A 17194-nucleotide genomic window follows, 5' to 3' on the forward strand; every position below is an offset into this window, starting at 1 on the left:
AAGGCAGCGATTTCCCTTCCAACTTGTACTCATCACAATCAGCACTGTTTCCCTTCCACTGCTGTTCTGTTTTCCACCAAATACTACACTATTAGTCTTGCTATCTGCTATGTAATGTAAGTTATGTAATTTATGTAGCTTATGCAACTATTTACATAATAACTTACGTTCATTTCCACGTGAAGGAAACATCAGAACAATGTAAAAAATAGTCATTAATTATGTATTGTTTGCGGACTTCTAAACAACAACAATTATACAATGAATACTGGTCCTATTTGCCTGATTGGTTTCCATTCCTGACCACAGATGAACAGGCAAACTGCATTAATTTCTGCTTCCTTTTCCATTTTCATCAGAATTCTGTGACATCCATCCCTCAGGTGCAGTGGAGGATGCTGCATGGTTGCCAGTGTTGAACTGCAAGTCCAGTCAGTATCTGTATGTGGAATGTGGCAGGAGAGGGTGTGGGTGGGCATTTTGTCCTTTGCCTCATGCAGCAAAATTTCTTATGCCAGTCCCAGAACAGGACACATTTATGTCAGGTATTGTTTGTGAGAGCTTTGACTGTGGCTAAACTGGAGGAGGTTTCTTTCATAAGAACATATGCAGTGGCTTTTCCTTGGTGAAAGAATTGGCTCATCTAGCCCAATGCTGTCTACACAAATGGGGGCCTTCTCAGTTGTGGCTCTCCATCTGTGGAATGTGCTCCGCAGTGAAGTCCAGCTAGCACTTTCATTGCCATCTTTTCAGTGCCAGGTAAAGACTTGCCTTTTTCTCCAGGCATTTGATAGACTCAGATGATGTTGTTTTGTTGTTAGTGAGCTGCGAAAGCTTCCTGTGACTGTATGGGGGTGTTGCCATTTTATTGTTTTGTTTTCATGTTATGATATATTTGTGCTTGTTTTTAACTATGTTGTAAGTTGCGTGGAGACCTTCAGGTAACAAGTTATTAACAAATCTAATAAATAATAATAATACACTCTGGGGTCAGCTGTCCTGGATCTCAGAGAGGGATGGATCTTCCCTGGCACCTGCTCCCCAAGATCTTTTAACTTCTGCATGCAAAGCATGTGCTTAACCATAAACTATGCCCTTTATCACAGCAAGAAATGGGCTATTTGACTAGGCTTGGGATAGGGGAGATATTATGTTCAGTTCACATGAAAAAGCGAACCTACCTAATTGGCACTTTCCAAAACAATACGCAAACCAGAACACAGCCATCCTTTGAAATTCACTCCTCTCCTAATTTTGCCATGCAGCTCTCCAGGCATGTACTGTGTACAAAAATGTACTAGGGTAAAGTGCAGAGCTTGGAAAAGTTACTTTTTTGAACTACAACTCCCATCAGCGCCATCCAGCATGGCCACTGGATTGGGCTAATGGGAATTGTAGTTCAAAAAAGTAACTTTTCCAAGCTCTGGTAAAGTGTGCATAAAGATGCATATATTTGTGAAAATAACACACATGAATTCATCATGCACCTCTTTATGCTGGCCTTCAACACCGGAAATGTATATTTTTAGGACCCGCCTATTTTCTGTGATGTTGTTTAGGTTGCTTTTAACTGTTTTAATTTATGTGTTTTAAAATTGTGGTAATCCACCCTGGGACTTCTGGGTGAAGGGTGGATAATAATAATAATAATAATAATAATAATAATAATAATAATAATAATAATAATAATAATAATAATAATAATGAAGATAAATTGCTTTTCAAAAATGTGTACATTTGACAAAATTTCATACAGAAAAAAGGGTATTAGCAGAAATTAGCACTAAGACGCTGATAAATTTTCAAGAGGACTTTGGAAATGTGGAGAACTGACGTTAAGATTGGAAAAATGAGAGAAACCAAACTGACAGATTTTTCCAACCCTAGAGTAGGCAGCTTGTATTTAGGATACAGTCTAGGCAGCATTGTGTTTGGCATTTCCTCACCACGGGGCAGCCAATGATGTAGAGCAAGGTTAAGAAATGCACAGAATGATGACACCAGCACATATGTAAATTTTATTATATAGTGTGGAGACAGAGGGGACAAACTTAATGCAGAGCTGCCATGTCTTAAGGCGGCCCTGTATTTACTGTAATGTGCAGTCCCACTGTGAAACCAATATAAAGAGAGTCCTAAACATGCAAGTTCACATACAGCAATGCTAAGAACATATGAACCTGAATGCATTATTTCTGGTCTCTTTGCTGTGTCTCTTATCTACTGCTGACACATGTGCCACTTGAAAGGGTCTTGGACGAAATGTGTGACATGACACTGGCAGGCCATTTAGCATCACATCTGGTGCTTAGCGCCACCTGGACATAGTTAATGCAATTTCCATGCCTGCAGTCTGCATGCATTAAGGTTTTTGAAAACCCCTCATTCTGAACGTACCACAAGTTCAGAAATAAACAGGCCGCCTGCCCTAATAGCTACCTATGAGGCTCCTTCTGCAGAGTGTTGCTGGCAGTTCAGAAAGCTCATAGTAAAACTCATTCAGTAAATCCAGTTTTACAGGAGTGGAGGAAAATGAACCAAATCCATGATTCACTTTTTGAAAAAGAAGTAGGCAGACTCCTGTGTGTAATTAAGGAGTTATGCTACACAGGTAGTTCTGCTGAAAGCTTATCTGAATATTAGTAACGGCATATGAATGGTTTATCCAATTTTCAAAAGTTGCTATTTTAAAACCTTAATCCCTGGATAATATTTCAATTTCATATAGGTCAGGTTTAGAATTTCCCTGTTTTCCACATTACCAGCTCTTTTAAGAGCATAAACATAGTTCTGTGACATTTAGCATCTAAATAGCTATTTGTAATGCTGTGGACATACCTCTTAGCTGGCCTTGGTGAAATGCAATGAAACACCACTTCCCCCATGCATGAGACCTTCTAATCCAAGATTACATCTGATCCAAGTGAACATGACATTTTCACAGGTCCTTGAGCTACTGCAAGAGGTAATTCTGTGGTGTGAACTTTCAGAGGTTAATGCTGTGTTGAGGCAGGCACAGACTGAAAGAAAAGGAAGAGATTTAAAATGTGCAGGTTCGGCATGGGGATAAGGACTTAAATAATGTATTTCAGTTGCAGAGACAAATGCAGAGTTTTATAAATTGAGGTTTTTCTGCTCAAAAGCTCAAGATCAATGCACTTATTCTAGTATTTAGGATGCAGTCATGCTAGCCACCTCCTGCTTGATTAGTCTTTCAGCTACTACTGGAAATGTTCTAGCCACTCTATAATGGGTTTACTGATAAAATACAACAACCCCCCCTTACATGTATCTTTACCAGTGTAGTGACCTCACTCTCCAAAGTTGCTCCCATGTCAGCGCAGGAGAGGAAGGCAACCTGTGGCCCTCCAGAAGTTGTTGAACACCAACTCCCCTCACCCCAAGCCAAGAGTCAGGGATGATGGGGTCTGTAGTCCAACAACAGCAAGAGGTCACCACATTGGCTACCCTGACCTAAACCATGTTATTGCTACAGGCCAACCTAGACATGATATTAAATGCATCTTTGCATTGGTGTCAATGGGGGATTTACTCCCATTGCAAATACTAGCTTCAGATGACAGATGCAGGGGAAGAAAGGGTTAAATTCCCCCTCCATGCCTGCTGCTATCCCAATGATTTTCTGGTCCCAGCTGATGCTATTTGCATTTTTTTAAAACCTGAAAGCTAAATGCAAAGACACATCTAACTTCATGCGAAATTTAGCCCTAATACAGTGAAGGAAAGAGCAGGGGTATTGTGGGGAAAGTCCCCCTGCCCCATTTCAAACCATATGTGATTATGTCTTAGCAATGCCCGTATCTCTGATTTTTCAGGAGAAAAAGTGGTGGGAGGAATGGAATGGAATGTCCTGGAAAAGGGCATAGCTGGTTATAGAATCTTGAACAGGAGCACACCACACTGCAACATTTTATTGCAAGTTCTACATGTACTATCTAATTCAGCATCATGCATAAGATGAAGTAATAAGCTGTTGACTGCAGCCTGCAACCCTAAGCATATTTACTTGGAAGTAAGTCCCATTTAAATCAATGGAACTTAACATCTAAGTAAGCAGAGTTATAATTGAACTGAAAATCTCACACACTGATAAACCTGTTGTCTGTCTTTCCTGCAGTTCAGGCTTTTTCATGACTTATGCCATGACAATCTCAGGCTAGCCACTGAATGTACACTCAACAAAGAACCATAAGTAGTCCTTGTTCACCAGCATGCTATTACAAATCTGTGATTGTTGCAGTGATCCTTACATTTTTAGGTGTACCTTTAAAACAACTTGGGGACTGACTAGATATGACAGCGGTCCAACCCATTCTCTTAGAATGCAGCACAGCTATAACACTGATTGGTGAAGGATGCTAAATCTTTCTCCCACCACCTTTTTTTCCTCCAAAACTTCCTCTCAGAGCCCACCTAGGAGAAACTTTAATGTGGGGGTGGAAGAGAGAAGAGGGTGAGCAGTGAGTGAAGATAGGGTTCATCACTTTCTCCTGTCTGCCACTCCTAGGGAAGATGCTTATACCAAGCTGGACCATGGATCCATCTAGCTCAGTACTGGTGCTCTCCAGGTGTTTTGGATTCCAACTCGCGTCAGCCGCAGCCAGCATAGCCAATTGTCAGGGATGATGGGAGTTAAAGTCCAAAATATCTAGCAGCACCAGGTTGCCGGCCTACAGTGATTGACAGAGGCTCCACAGGATTTCAGACAGGTGCCTTGCTTGGAGATGCCAAGGATTGAAAACCTGGGACTTCTGCATGCAAAGCTGCTGAGTTACAGCCCGGTCCCCCCTTTTAATCTGGGGAGGAGATCTGTGTTCTATTTCGGTCTTCCATCGTCACAGCTAGTTAGCCCCTGAGGTGTGTAGTTAGATAATGTAATGTGTAATGAGTAGTAGATGGAGGTCTGATTGCCCACCTTTTTGTGATCAGTGTAGTTGTTGTTTTTAAACCTATATGAAATGAAGGTGGGGTAGAACAGCCAGACCCTCCATAGAAGTCAGAATTCTTGGGAGAATACAGTGTTATCCTCATTAGTGATAATGGCAATTACGTGCTTGCAGGCAGATGAGTCTGTGTGCTTGTTCTAAGGTTGTATTTCCTGGCTTTGTAAGGTTAATGTCAACTGGTAGCAATGCAATATAAAGGGGGGGCATGTTGTAGTGTTTTTGTTCCATAGTTGTTTTTAAGGATGTCACCCAGTAACATTATACAGACATGATGTGGACTCTTGACTTAGATACGATCAAAAGTATACAAAATGTAACAAGCTTTATCCTGAAATGCTGAGAAGAATCAGCAAAAGAAAAAAAGGTTTAATTTTATTGACAATGTACAGCAATCATTTTGATTGTTAGAATTAACAGGGCCATTTCCCCTAATGCTTATCTCTGCAAACAACTAAGATCTTTGAGGCCAAATCTTCACAGCACCTTTTGTTTGTAACCCAGCATTTTGTTTGTACATTGGTGACGCAAGGAAAGGAGTCACTCTGTGAAAATCGTTGTGGACTTTATGCTAGGAAACATGATTGCATAAGTACAGCAGCTGACTCTTAAGTCGGGGAAAGCCATCATTTTAATGTCTTGCCTAGCACTTGTTTGTTTAATATTTGCTTCAGTAAAGGAAATACCGAAAGCGATGAGCTAATCTCTAACTATAAATTTCAATTTGGAAAGTCAAAACTAAAGAAAATGTGGAAGTCCAAAGAGGGCAAGAGTCAAAAGTTCATTGGTGTTTGGTGTTTTTTCATTCCAATCTGCTCTTTCAAGTCAAATCAGTCAGAGCCATGGGTTATGGTTGGCCCAGTGTAGATGCAACATTTCCTGATGTCTTAACCGTGGTTAAGACGTTAGAACCATTCTGTGAAACGATGTGTCCCCTCCTCCCTTGTTTGCAAATTCTTCCCTTCCTTATCTTTTTGGAACTCACTGTGATGCTTCATTATGTATGAACTAAATGGGGCCACCCTCACACCAAACATTTCAAGCACATGACTCCCCCCCCCAAGAATCCTGGGAACTGTAGCTTGTTGAGGGTGCTGGGAATTGTAGCGCTGTGAGGGGTAAACTACAGTTTCCAGGATTGTTGTGGGGAAGTGTGCTTTAAATGTGTAGTGTGACCATAGTTGGCTTGCCAAGATTTGCAAACTCTGGTTGAAGGTAATTGTGGTTAAAACTAGCATGGCACCATGGTTAGCTTGAATAAGTTGGGTCTGATGGAGCCCTTTGCACATGAAAAGGGAAGAGGGCAAGGAAGGGGTAAGTAAATTCACAGTTCACCCTGATCTAGCCACCCATGGCTAGATATCAGGATTATTATGTATGTAATGGGCCAAAGGGAATGCAGGGTTGGTGTCAGGTCATTAATGAATATTCACTTTTGATCCTTAGCCCTCTCTTTCACGCTAGATTTGCTAGCAAGTAACTGCTTAGAATGGGAAACAGCAGCTGCTGATCAAGTACAAAGCTAGGAAAGATGAGCTTATACACTGTCATTGTATGGCAATACTGTGGTCCTTCAGGCATTGCTTGTTCCTGCTGCTAAGCTCAGCTTGCAAATCTTGACAAAGAGTTATTAAAATGTACTGAAGAGCATCTATTTTGTACCAAATGTCATAGAATTGTGGCTAATTTACACATGCATGTGTTTGTATTACTCCAAACCTGATATCTGAATGTGTGGATCAATATTGTTGTTGCTATGTGCCCTCAAGGCAATTATGACTTATGGCGATCCTATGAATCAGCGACCTCCAGTAGTATCTGTTATAAACCACCCTGTTCAGATCTTGTTAGTTCAGGTCTGTGGCTTCCTTTATGAAATCAATCCATCTCTTGTTTGGCCTTCCTCTTTTTCTACTCCCTTCTGTTTTTCCCAGCATTATGGTCTTTTCTAGTGAATCATGTCTTCTCATGATGTGTCCAAAGTATGATAACCTCAGTTTCATCATTTTAGCTTCTAGTGACAGTTCTGGTTTAATTTGTTCTAACACCCAATTATTTGTCTTTTTCGCAATCCATGGTATGCGCAAAGCTCTCCTCCACCACCACATTTCAAATGAGTTGATTTTTTTCTTATCCGCTTTTTTCACTGTCCAACTTTCACATCCATGCATAGGAATCAGGAATACCATGGTCGGAATAATCCTGACTTTAGTGTTCAGTGATACATCTTTGCATTTGAGGACCTTTTCTAATTCTCTCATAGCTGCCCTCCCCAGTCCTAGCCTTCTTCTGATTTCTTGACTATTGTCTCCATTTTGGTTAATGACTGTGCCAAGGTATCGATAATCCTTGACAAGTTCAATGTCCTCATTGTCAACTTTAAAGTTACATAAATCTTCTGTTGTCATTACTTTAGTCTTCTCGATACCAATTGGAAAAAGGATTGTGCTGGAGGTATGAAAGTTCTGTCTTGTGGTGTTTAGTGATGGCTCATTCACACACAAAGGTCAGCAGTTGATGGTGATTTGATGGTGCAATTATCTAGCAATCAGCATGCATGTGTGAACATGCATTTTTAAAATTTTACTTCAGTAGTTAAGAAGACTTTAACAGAAAATCGAGTATAGATTGTTGCATTACAACTTTGGTCAAACGTAGATATGCCCAGACAAATGTGGAAACATCCCGCAGATGCAGAAGACAAAGTATATGTGTGTTTGTGGAGGGGGAGAACCAGAGGTGCTCAGTCCAAGCAGGAAAATCATTACTTCCCGTCACTGCCTAAAGAGATACTTGCAGGGAGTAAATATTTCTGGATCTTGCCCCAGGTATACCCAGATTTGCCTAAAACAGAGTATGAGAGAGAGTGGTCACTCTACACAGACCAGAAAATATGAGAATAGTGTATGTTCTTAACTTCATGTTTATAGAAGCAATTGCCAATATGACTACTTTCTCTAGAGCTATCCTGTTGCAGCCAAATGCACTACTTGTCAGGCACATAGGAAGCTACCCTATGCCGAGTCAGGAGCAAACAAGGGGGTGGCATTCAGTGCTAGTCCTACTCAAAGTAGACCCAATAAAGTTAATAGACATGACTTCCTTAGATTCATTAATTTCAATGGATCTTCTCTGGGTAGGACTTAGTGGAATACAACTTAAGGATAGGAAGATGAAATAGCAAAGGTTTATTTGATCCAATGCATTTTGAAGTATACTTCTTCAGGAGCATTACAGATATGAACTTACAGAGTTGCTTTTTCCTTAATTCAGGGAGTTGTGCTATTACATGAAAGGGGGGGATGTTTGAAACCAAATATCTAATGAAAAATGTTTGATTGTTTTTATTAAGGATAACTGAATTGGTTGGATACCATCCTGAAGAGCTGCTGGGTCGTTCTGCATATGAATTCTACCATGCATTGGACTCTGAGAATATGACCAAAAGCCATCAGAACTGTAAGTCACACTGTAAAGCGGCATTTTTGGTAGGAACAAGACTTGTTGAACACCTTGCACAACTGTAGAGTTGCATTTGGCAGGAGCATGAGTTGTACATTTATTTATGCAGTGGGCAACATGAATAATTGGTATTATTAGTAGTAGTAGTATTGTTAATAAATTATTACCCGCCCTTCACCAGCACATCCCAGGACAGGTTACAACAATTTAAAATTCAGTATTAAAATCAGCTGAAACATATTAGTCACAGAAATGGGGTGGACCCATGGGTCACTTCAGCCCACTTTCATACAAACACTGGCCTGGTAAGCATGTAGTGGGAAGCCAAACTATGGCTTACTGGGACTGTGTGAACATGCTCACATCCAGAGAGAGGTTTGCAGCAGCTTTGCTCCTCCTCCATCCTTTTAGCACAGCACAGCACAGTGTGGCGTAGAGACTAAGCAGAAGTTGGCTAAGCATATTGTCTGAATCCAGGATCATGGTTAAAGTCTCTCCAGTAAGAGGAACTGAGAGAATGGCTCTAATGGCACCCAGTAATAATAGTCTTCATAAAAATGTAGGAAGGAGGCCAGACTGTAAATCATATGGTCTTCGATGTCTCCATACTAATGCCCAGAGTATGGGAAACAAACAGGATGAACTTCAACTCTTAATACAGGAGAGTTAATATGACTTGATAGGTATAACTAAAACTTGGTGGGATGACTCCTATGACTGGAATACAGCAATTGAAGGATATAACTTGTTCAAAAAAACAAGGAATAGAAAGGGAGGTGGAGCACTATTTGTTGAAAATATATATCCCTGCAGAGAATTACAGAAGAACAAGCTTGGTAGCTCCATCAAGTGTGTCTGGGTTAAAATAAATGGAGCTAGGACCACCCAATCAAGGAGAAGATGAGGATGAAAGATCACCCAATCAAGGAGAAGATGAGGATGAAAGTTTTGCAAAGCAAATTGCCAATGTTTTGAGGAGGCATGATGTATTTGTCATGGGGGACTTCATTTACCCCGATAACTGTTGAGAGACAAATTCTGCCAAACATGGCCCCTCCAAGAAATTCCTGACTTGTGTTGGAAATAATTTTCTCTACAGAAAGTAGAGGAAGCAACTAGAGAATCAACTATCCTTGATTTAATTTTAACAAATAGAGATTGGGTGGATGAAGTGGCAGTTTCAGGAACTCTGGGGGAAAGTGACCATGCTATACTTGAGTTCTTGATTTTAAAGGAAGTGAAAGCTGAGAGTAGTCATACGTGTATCCTGGACTTCAGGAAAACTGATCTTAGTAAACTCAGAACAATGGTGAGGAAGGTTCCATGGCAAGCAACCCTAATGAGAAAAGGAGTCCAAGATGGGTAGGAGTTTCTAAAAAAGGAAATTCTAAAGGCACCATGGTAAACAATTCCATCAAGGGAAAAAGGGAGAAAATAGTAGAAGAAGCTACTCAATGAGGATGGCAAAATGATAACAGATGACAAAGAAAAAAAGGCAGAAGTGCACAATTCCTACTTTGGTTCAGTCTTCTCCCAAAAGAGAGTCTATGCTGCTCCTGGGAAATGTGACGTTGAAGTGGCAGGATTGCAGCTTGAAATTGATAGACAAATGTTCAAGGGATACCTAATCACTTTGAACAAGCTCAAATCTCCAGGGGCTGATGAACTGCATCCTAGAGTATTGAAGGAACTGGCTGAAGGACTCTCAGAACCACTGTCTATTATCTTTGCGAAATCATAGAGAATAGGTGATGTGCCAGATGACTGGGGGAGGGCTAACGTTCCTATCTTCAAAAAGGGCAAAAGTGAGGAACCTGGGAACTACAGACCAGTCCACCTGACATCAATCCCTGGAAAAATTCTGGAGCAGATTATAACGCACCTTGAAAACAATGCAGTGATTACTGGAAGCCAACATGGATTCATCAAGAACAAATCCTGACAGACTAATCTTATCTCATTTTTTGACTGGGTAACCTCCCTGGTGGACTGTGGGAAAGCGGTGGACATAATATATCTCGACTTCAGCAAAGCTTTTGACAAAGTGCCCCATGATATTCTGATTAGCAAGCTAGCTAAATGTGGGCTGGATGGAACATCTATCAGGTGGATCCACAGTTGGCTACAGAATCGTACTCAAAAAGTGCTTATTAGTGGTTCCTTCTCAAACTGGGGGAAGTAACGAGTGGGGATATCGCAGGGCTCAATCCTGGGCCCAGTGGTCTTCAACATTTTTATTAATGACTTGGATGAGGAGGTGCAGGGAATACTTGTCAAATTTGTAGATGATACAAAATTGGGAGGGATAGCTAATACCCTGGAAGACAGAAACAAAATCCAAAGGGATCTTGATAGGGTAGAGCATTGGGCCGAAAAAAACAGAATGAAATTTAGCAGGGATAAGTGCAAAGTTCTACCATTAGTTCTGGCCCTCAGAAAGATGCATGGGAATATGGCCCTTGGACAGAAAATGGTTCCCCGTTCCTGGTTTAGGCAGTGGCAACTGCAGACTCCACTGCTGCTATTTCCATTTTCTGTTTGGCTGGTGGCAGCAGCATACGAAAATGACTGTCTGGCAACCGGAGGTGGCACCTGTGATGCACTTTTTGTGTGTGCTTGATAGATATGATAGTACAAGTACGTGAAAGGTTGCCACAGAGAGGAGGGCCAGAATCTCTTCTCAATTGTCCCAGAGTGCAGGACACGGAATAATGGGCTCAAGTTACAGGAAACCAGATTTCGACTGAACATCAGGAAAAACTTCCTAACTATTAGAGCAGTATGACAGTGGAACCAATTACGTAGGGAGGTGGTGGGCTATCCAATACTGGAGGCATTCAAGAGGCAGCTGGACAGCTACCTGTCAGGTATGTTTTAATTTGGATTCCTACATTGAGCAGGGGGTTGGACTCTTATGGCCTTATAGGCCCTTTCCAACTCTTCTTTTCTATGATTCCTCCTTAACCATAAACTGTAACCATAGGACAAGCCTTGGCTTCAGGTGATGGTTAAGGAGGAGAGACCCTAACCACAATCCCAGGGGTAATCTCTGCTAGGGTGGGCCACTCGTGCATTACCAAAGAAGAAGAGACGCATCATCAAAAAGAAGAGGACAAAGGAGGATAGTGGTTTCCATAAAAGTTTATATCACTGAATTCTATATTTAGATTTGTGCATCCTCTGCCCCCTAAAGGAATCTAAATTCTTTCAACTGCTACTAATTTTGATTCTTTTTTAAAAAGTGTACATTTTCCAAAAGTGCATAGTCTTGCTTTTCCATAATTTTGCTTGTAGGATCCAGGTTTCAAATTATTTGGCTATATCTGCAATGACTAGCAAACTGGGAAGGGTGTAGAGACTGAAGTTAGTGGGTGGCAGGTATTGAGGTCTGGAAGTAGTTGTCATGGGAGGATAGCCTTTTCCTCATGCAAGGACATGCAACCATTAAAAATAATCCAAAGTGCTTAGTTTAGATTGGTTTAAAGGGGGGGGTTAGAGAATCACAGAATCATAGAATAGTAGAGTTGGAAGGGGCCTATAAGACCATCAATCCAACCCCCTGCTCAATGCGGGAATCCAAATCAAAGCATTCCTGACAGATGGCTGTCCAGCTGCCTCTTGAAAGCCTCCAGTGTCGGAGAGCTCACTACCTCTCTAGGTAATTGGTTCCATTGTCGTATGGCTCTAACAGTTAGGAGGTTTTTCCTGATGTCCAGTCGAAATCTGGCTTCCTGCAACTTGAGCCCATTATTCCATGTCCTGCACTCTGGGACGATCGAGAATAGATATTGGCCCTCCTCTATGTGACAACCTTTCATGTACTTGAAGAGTGCTATCATATGTCCCCTCAGTCTTCACTTCTCCAGGCTAAACATGCCCAGTTCTTTCAGTCTCTCCTCATAGGGCTTTGTTTCCAGTCCCCTGATCATCCTTGTTGCCCTCCTCTGAACCTGTTCCAGTTTCTCTGCATCCTTCTGAAAGTGAGGAGACCAGAACTGGGCACAGTAATCAAGATGAGGCCTAGCCAGTGCCGAATAGAGGGGAACTAATACTTCACATGATTTGGAAACTATACTTCTGTTAATGCAGCCTAATATAGCATTTGCCTTTTTTGCAGCCACATCACACTGTTGACTCATATTCAGCTTGTGATCAATGACAATTCCAAGATCCTTCTCACATGTCGTATTGCTGGGCCTAGTATCCCACATCTTATAATCATGCATTTGGTTTCTTTTTCCTAAGTGTAGAACTTTGCATTTATCCCTGTTGAATTTCATTCTGTTGTTTTCAGCCCAATGCTCCAGCCTATCAAGGTCCCTTTGAATTTTCTTTCTGTCTTCCATGGTATTAGCTGTCCCTCCCAATTTTGTATCATCTGCAAATTTGATAAGCATGCTCTGTGCCTCCTCATCCAGGTTGTTAATAAAAATGTTGAAGAGCACTGGGCCCAGGACCGAGCCCTGTGGTACTCCACTCGTTACTTCTGCCCAGAAGTTCAAGAAGGCTAAGTCAATCAGTGGCTATTAGCCATTATGCCTCTATGGAATCTCCATGCAGAGAGGCAGCTAAATGCTAATTGCTGAGGGTGAGGAGAGGCAATAGAGGTGGAAGGCTATTGCCTGCTTGTGGGCTTCTCCAAGGTCTCTGCCTGATGGCTATAGGATTGAGATGCTGGCCTAGATGGACCTTTGGTTCAATCTAGATGTGCTCTTCTAATGTGATGTTCTGAGATCTTAATCTGGGTCCCATCTGTTCACATGTCTAAAATCCCCCAAAAGGCCTGCCATAGCCCATCTGTACAGGGCTCTAAAATCAGAATACATGGCTTAAAAATACCAGCAATCCTTGTTTTTTAATCTGCCATAATTAGTTTTGTTGTTATTGTTGTATTTCTTGTATATGAAGTATATATGTGTGTATAATACCAGCCTGCATGGTGGGGCGGAGCCACAAAGCTACCCTCTGACACTCCACCAGTGCACCCACACAGCCCCCAACTTTGGCACTGCCATGCCCCACCCAGGCCTTGTCCAGGTAAACTGCAGCAAGGCTGGTATCAGAAGGACGTATGGGCCGCTATGGGATATAGGGGTGCATGCAAGGCTTTTTTTGTGATGGTACTCACTGGTATGGAATACCATAACCTCTTTTTTTTGCTTCTCGTAGCTGCCATTTTGTGCCTGGTGGCCATGGCACTTTTATTGAGATATGACTTCTGGCACCTCAGTTTCTACCAAAGAAAGCACTGGTTCCAAGTAGATGTGCATAGATCTGCAGCCTTAGAATATTTAGTACCTTTAGGTATTGTTTTCTCTCCAACATCTCAAACCACTTTACAAATTTAAAATATTTTTGAAAATATTAATACTTAACAAATGGGAAATCAAGGCACAGAGGGAAAGACCAAGGCCAGTTGGCTAGTGTTACCCAAAACCAATAAGGTATGTCCAAGCGAGTAACTAATTTACAAACTTGAAAACAATCATCCTTGTAAACAATTATCTTGGTTTTTTCCAGGATTATATTTTCCATAGTTTATATTTTCAGTTTAGTATTTAATTTTCATAGAATAGTAGAGTTGGAAGGGGCCTATAAGGCCATCAAGTCCAACCCCCTGCGCAATGCAGGAATCCAAATCAAACCATCTGTCGGGAATGCTTTGATTTGGATTCCTGCATTGCGCAGGTGGTTGGACTTGATGGGCTTATAGGCCCCTTCCAACTCTACTATTCTATGATTCCATGAAAATTAAATACTAAACTGAAAATATAAACTATGGAAAATTAATTCTGGGAAAAAACAAGATAATTGTTTACAAGGATGAAGGGAATAATGGATTTATGAAAACACCTAAATTGCCTATAAACTGTACAACTCTTTGCCAAGTTAGAGCTTGCTGCAAGTTTGTAGTCCTCTGTTGTTATCTTGCGATGGGGCAATGGCATTGTTCTGAAATAAGCTACACCATTGTTTGCATTCTTGGCTTCAAATATGAAAATTCTATGCACTTCAAGAGACTTAATTGGTAGTCATCAGATGCAATAATAGGATTTAATTTGGCAGAGCTGGCATGCATAACTCCCTGAAACCTATGGAGTGAATGAGAGGGAGAAAGAGGGAAAGGGAAGGAGACAGTCTTTGTCTTGTTACGTAACGTGCCCTGATGATGTGCTGTATCATAATAAGCAATTAATTACATTCCATCCTTAATATTCTAAAATAATTTCCATTTTGGGTCTGTTTCTGTTCCCACTGAATCTTGCCATTCATCTCAGCAGAGAGCCGACTGAAATTCTTTAGTAAATCCATTGACAAATAAAGGCTAAGTAATGTAATTAAATGGGGGGACTTATTTTTAGGGGCAAGGCATGTGGAAGCCACTGCTCCTCCTTCTTGCTCCTCTCATTACTTGCTTCTCCATAGAGGACAAGGAGAAGCAGCTGGCCCAGAGGCTACAGGGCTACAGGGCTATAGGCTATGGCCCTTGGCAAGTGCCTAACATTGCAGACTCCTGATGCTGGTAGAAACACTAGACTAGAGAGGTAGTGGGCTGCCCGACACTGGAGGCATTCAAGAGGCAGCTGGACAGCCATCTGTCAGGAATGCTTTGATTTGGATTCCTGCATTGAGCAGGGGGTTGGACTTGATGGCCTTATAGGCCCCTTCCAACTCTACGATTCTATGATTCTGTGAATAACATCTATCTGGTCTATCCAGGCATGTATTCTCAGAAAACTAGTTAACTAGAAAGTTATCTGGCTTCTGTTTTCTCGGGGACGGGGGAGTAGTGGGCGAGCTACCCAACCATGTTGCTAGGTACAGAGGATCCCAAGTGAAAAACATCAGAAGAGCCTGCTAGATGAGGCCAGTGGCCCATCTAGTGATGCCTATGGGAAGTCCGCAAGCAGGACCTGAGAGCAACAGCACTCTGTTCTCCTGCAGTTTCCGGCAACTGGTGATATTCAGAGGTATACTGCCTCCAGTACTGGAGACAGTACATAGCCATCATGGCTAGTAGCCATCGATAGCCTTATCCTCCATGTATTTGTCTCATCCTCTTTTAAAGCCATCCAGGTTGGTGGCCATCTCTGTCTCCTGTGGAAGCGAAGCGAACCCTGTCATCTCCAGCTTTGAAAAGGTTCAAATAGCTGGTGATGGGAAAGAGATCTGCTGCCAATCAGAGTAGACAGTAGTGGCCCAGATGGACAAATAGTCTGATCTGGTATAAGGCAGCTTCCCATATATCTGTACTACAACTGATTCAAGCATGGAAACTTGTCCCAGTGCCACTGGACACCCCCCTCCCCCAGTATGACTTTAAGGAAAGAGTACAGCCACTCTTTGTTGTAACAGAACATAATGTGATTTAATAAAAAAAAGATGAAAGCAGTAAAAAGCATTTGATAATGTAACAGGCAACTCTCATTATGACTCTTTATTGCAATTTGATTAATAGGAAGCCAGTATAATCATATTTTACAGACACTGCAGAACCCATTTTTTAAAATGATCTGACAAAACTTTTTGATTTTTGACACACACTCTCTCTCTCTCTCTCTCTCTCTCTCTCACACACACACACACACACACACACACACCCTGCACAAGTAATCTGTTAATCAAAATATAATAGTCTAAAATAAATGGGGGGGGGAGAGATAAAGAGAGAGACAACAAAAGACATTGTAAAAGCACTTTGTAGATTACACATTTTATGTATTTTTATTTAACAAGATTTATATACCACTTGATTGTAATAAAACCTCTACACAAAGGATGGTCATTTTTGCATCCTAAACAACCCACTTTGTTCTGTGGCTGTCTCTCAGCCAGGGTCCCAATCCACTGTTTTCTATCATGGTACCAAAAGTCAGACTTTTTGTGTGAAGGAGCTGTATAAGGCAGACTAATAAGGTTCCAACACTGGAAAAGACAATAATGCTGGGAAAAACAGGAGTAGAAAAAGAGGAAGGCCAAACGAGATGGATTGATTCCATAAAGGAAGCCACAGACCTGAACTTACAAGATCTGAACAGGGTGGTTCATGACAGATGCTGTTGGAGGTCACTGATTCATAGGGTCGCCATAAGTCGTAATCGACTTGAAGGCACATAACAACAACAATAAGGTTCCAAATGTAGCCAAAGCAATTTGGAGGCTGGGGTTCAAATCAAGCAACTCCTTTTACAACAATGTTAAGATGGGAGTGGGGTTGGGGAGAGTCTTGGTAATTTATATAGCACAGAATTTTGATCCTTCTCGAAAGCATCAAGTTCTTTGCCTGTTTTTATTTATTTATTTATTTATTTATTATTAAATTCACACCCCGTCCTTCCTCCCAGAAGGAGCCCAGGGCAGCAAACAAACAAAGCACTAAGCACATCTGTGAAACATCTTAAAAACCAAACGTCTTTTTTAAAAAATTTAAAACAACATAAAACCAATTCCAACACAGATGCGGACTGGGATAAGGTCTCTACTTAATAGGCTTGTTGAAAGAGGAAGGTACCAAAAAGACAACAAGAGACGGTGCCTATCTAATATTTATGGGGAGGGAATTCCAAAGGTAGGTTCTGCAGCTACCAACCCTGAAGGTTATGTTCTTCCTCCACTGTCAGAGGCAGTCTGTTTCTGAATACCTGTTGCTGGAAACCGCAGGAAGGAAGAGTGCTCTTCAGTGGTGGCTGGTGCCTGTTGGGACTGGTGGTGCAGAAAGCAGGGAGCCCAGTGGTAGGGGGAGCCAGAGGCAATGACAAGCAGAGCCA

The 17194-nt window shown here is 41.6% G+C and overlaps 1 protein-coding gene across 2 annotated transcripts in view; it reads left to right on the forward strand.

Moving 5' to 3' along the window:
* The window catches only part of EPAS1 (endothelial PAS domain protein 1), a 191575-nt gene that overhangs the window by 143669 nt on the left and 30712 nt on the right, over window positions 1-17194 (forward strand). For both annotated transcript variants that reach the window (XM_061625432.1, XM_061625431.1), the window contains exon 7: window positions 8317-8423. In XM_061625432.1, coding sequence (XP_061481416.1) covers window positions 8317-8423 — 107 coding nt within the window. The remainder of the gene's footprint in view (window positions 1-8316; window positions 8424-17194) is intronic.

This window comes from Rhineura floridana, chromosome 4, assembly GCF_030035675.1.
Source record: "Rhineura floridana isolate rRhiFlo1 chromosome 4, rRhiFlo1.hap2, whole genome shotgun sequence".
NCBI classification, from domain to species: Eukaryota; Metazoa; Chordata; class Lepidosauria; order Squamata; family Rhineuridae; genus Rhineura; species Rhineura floridana.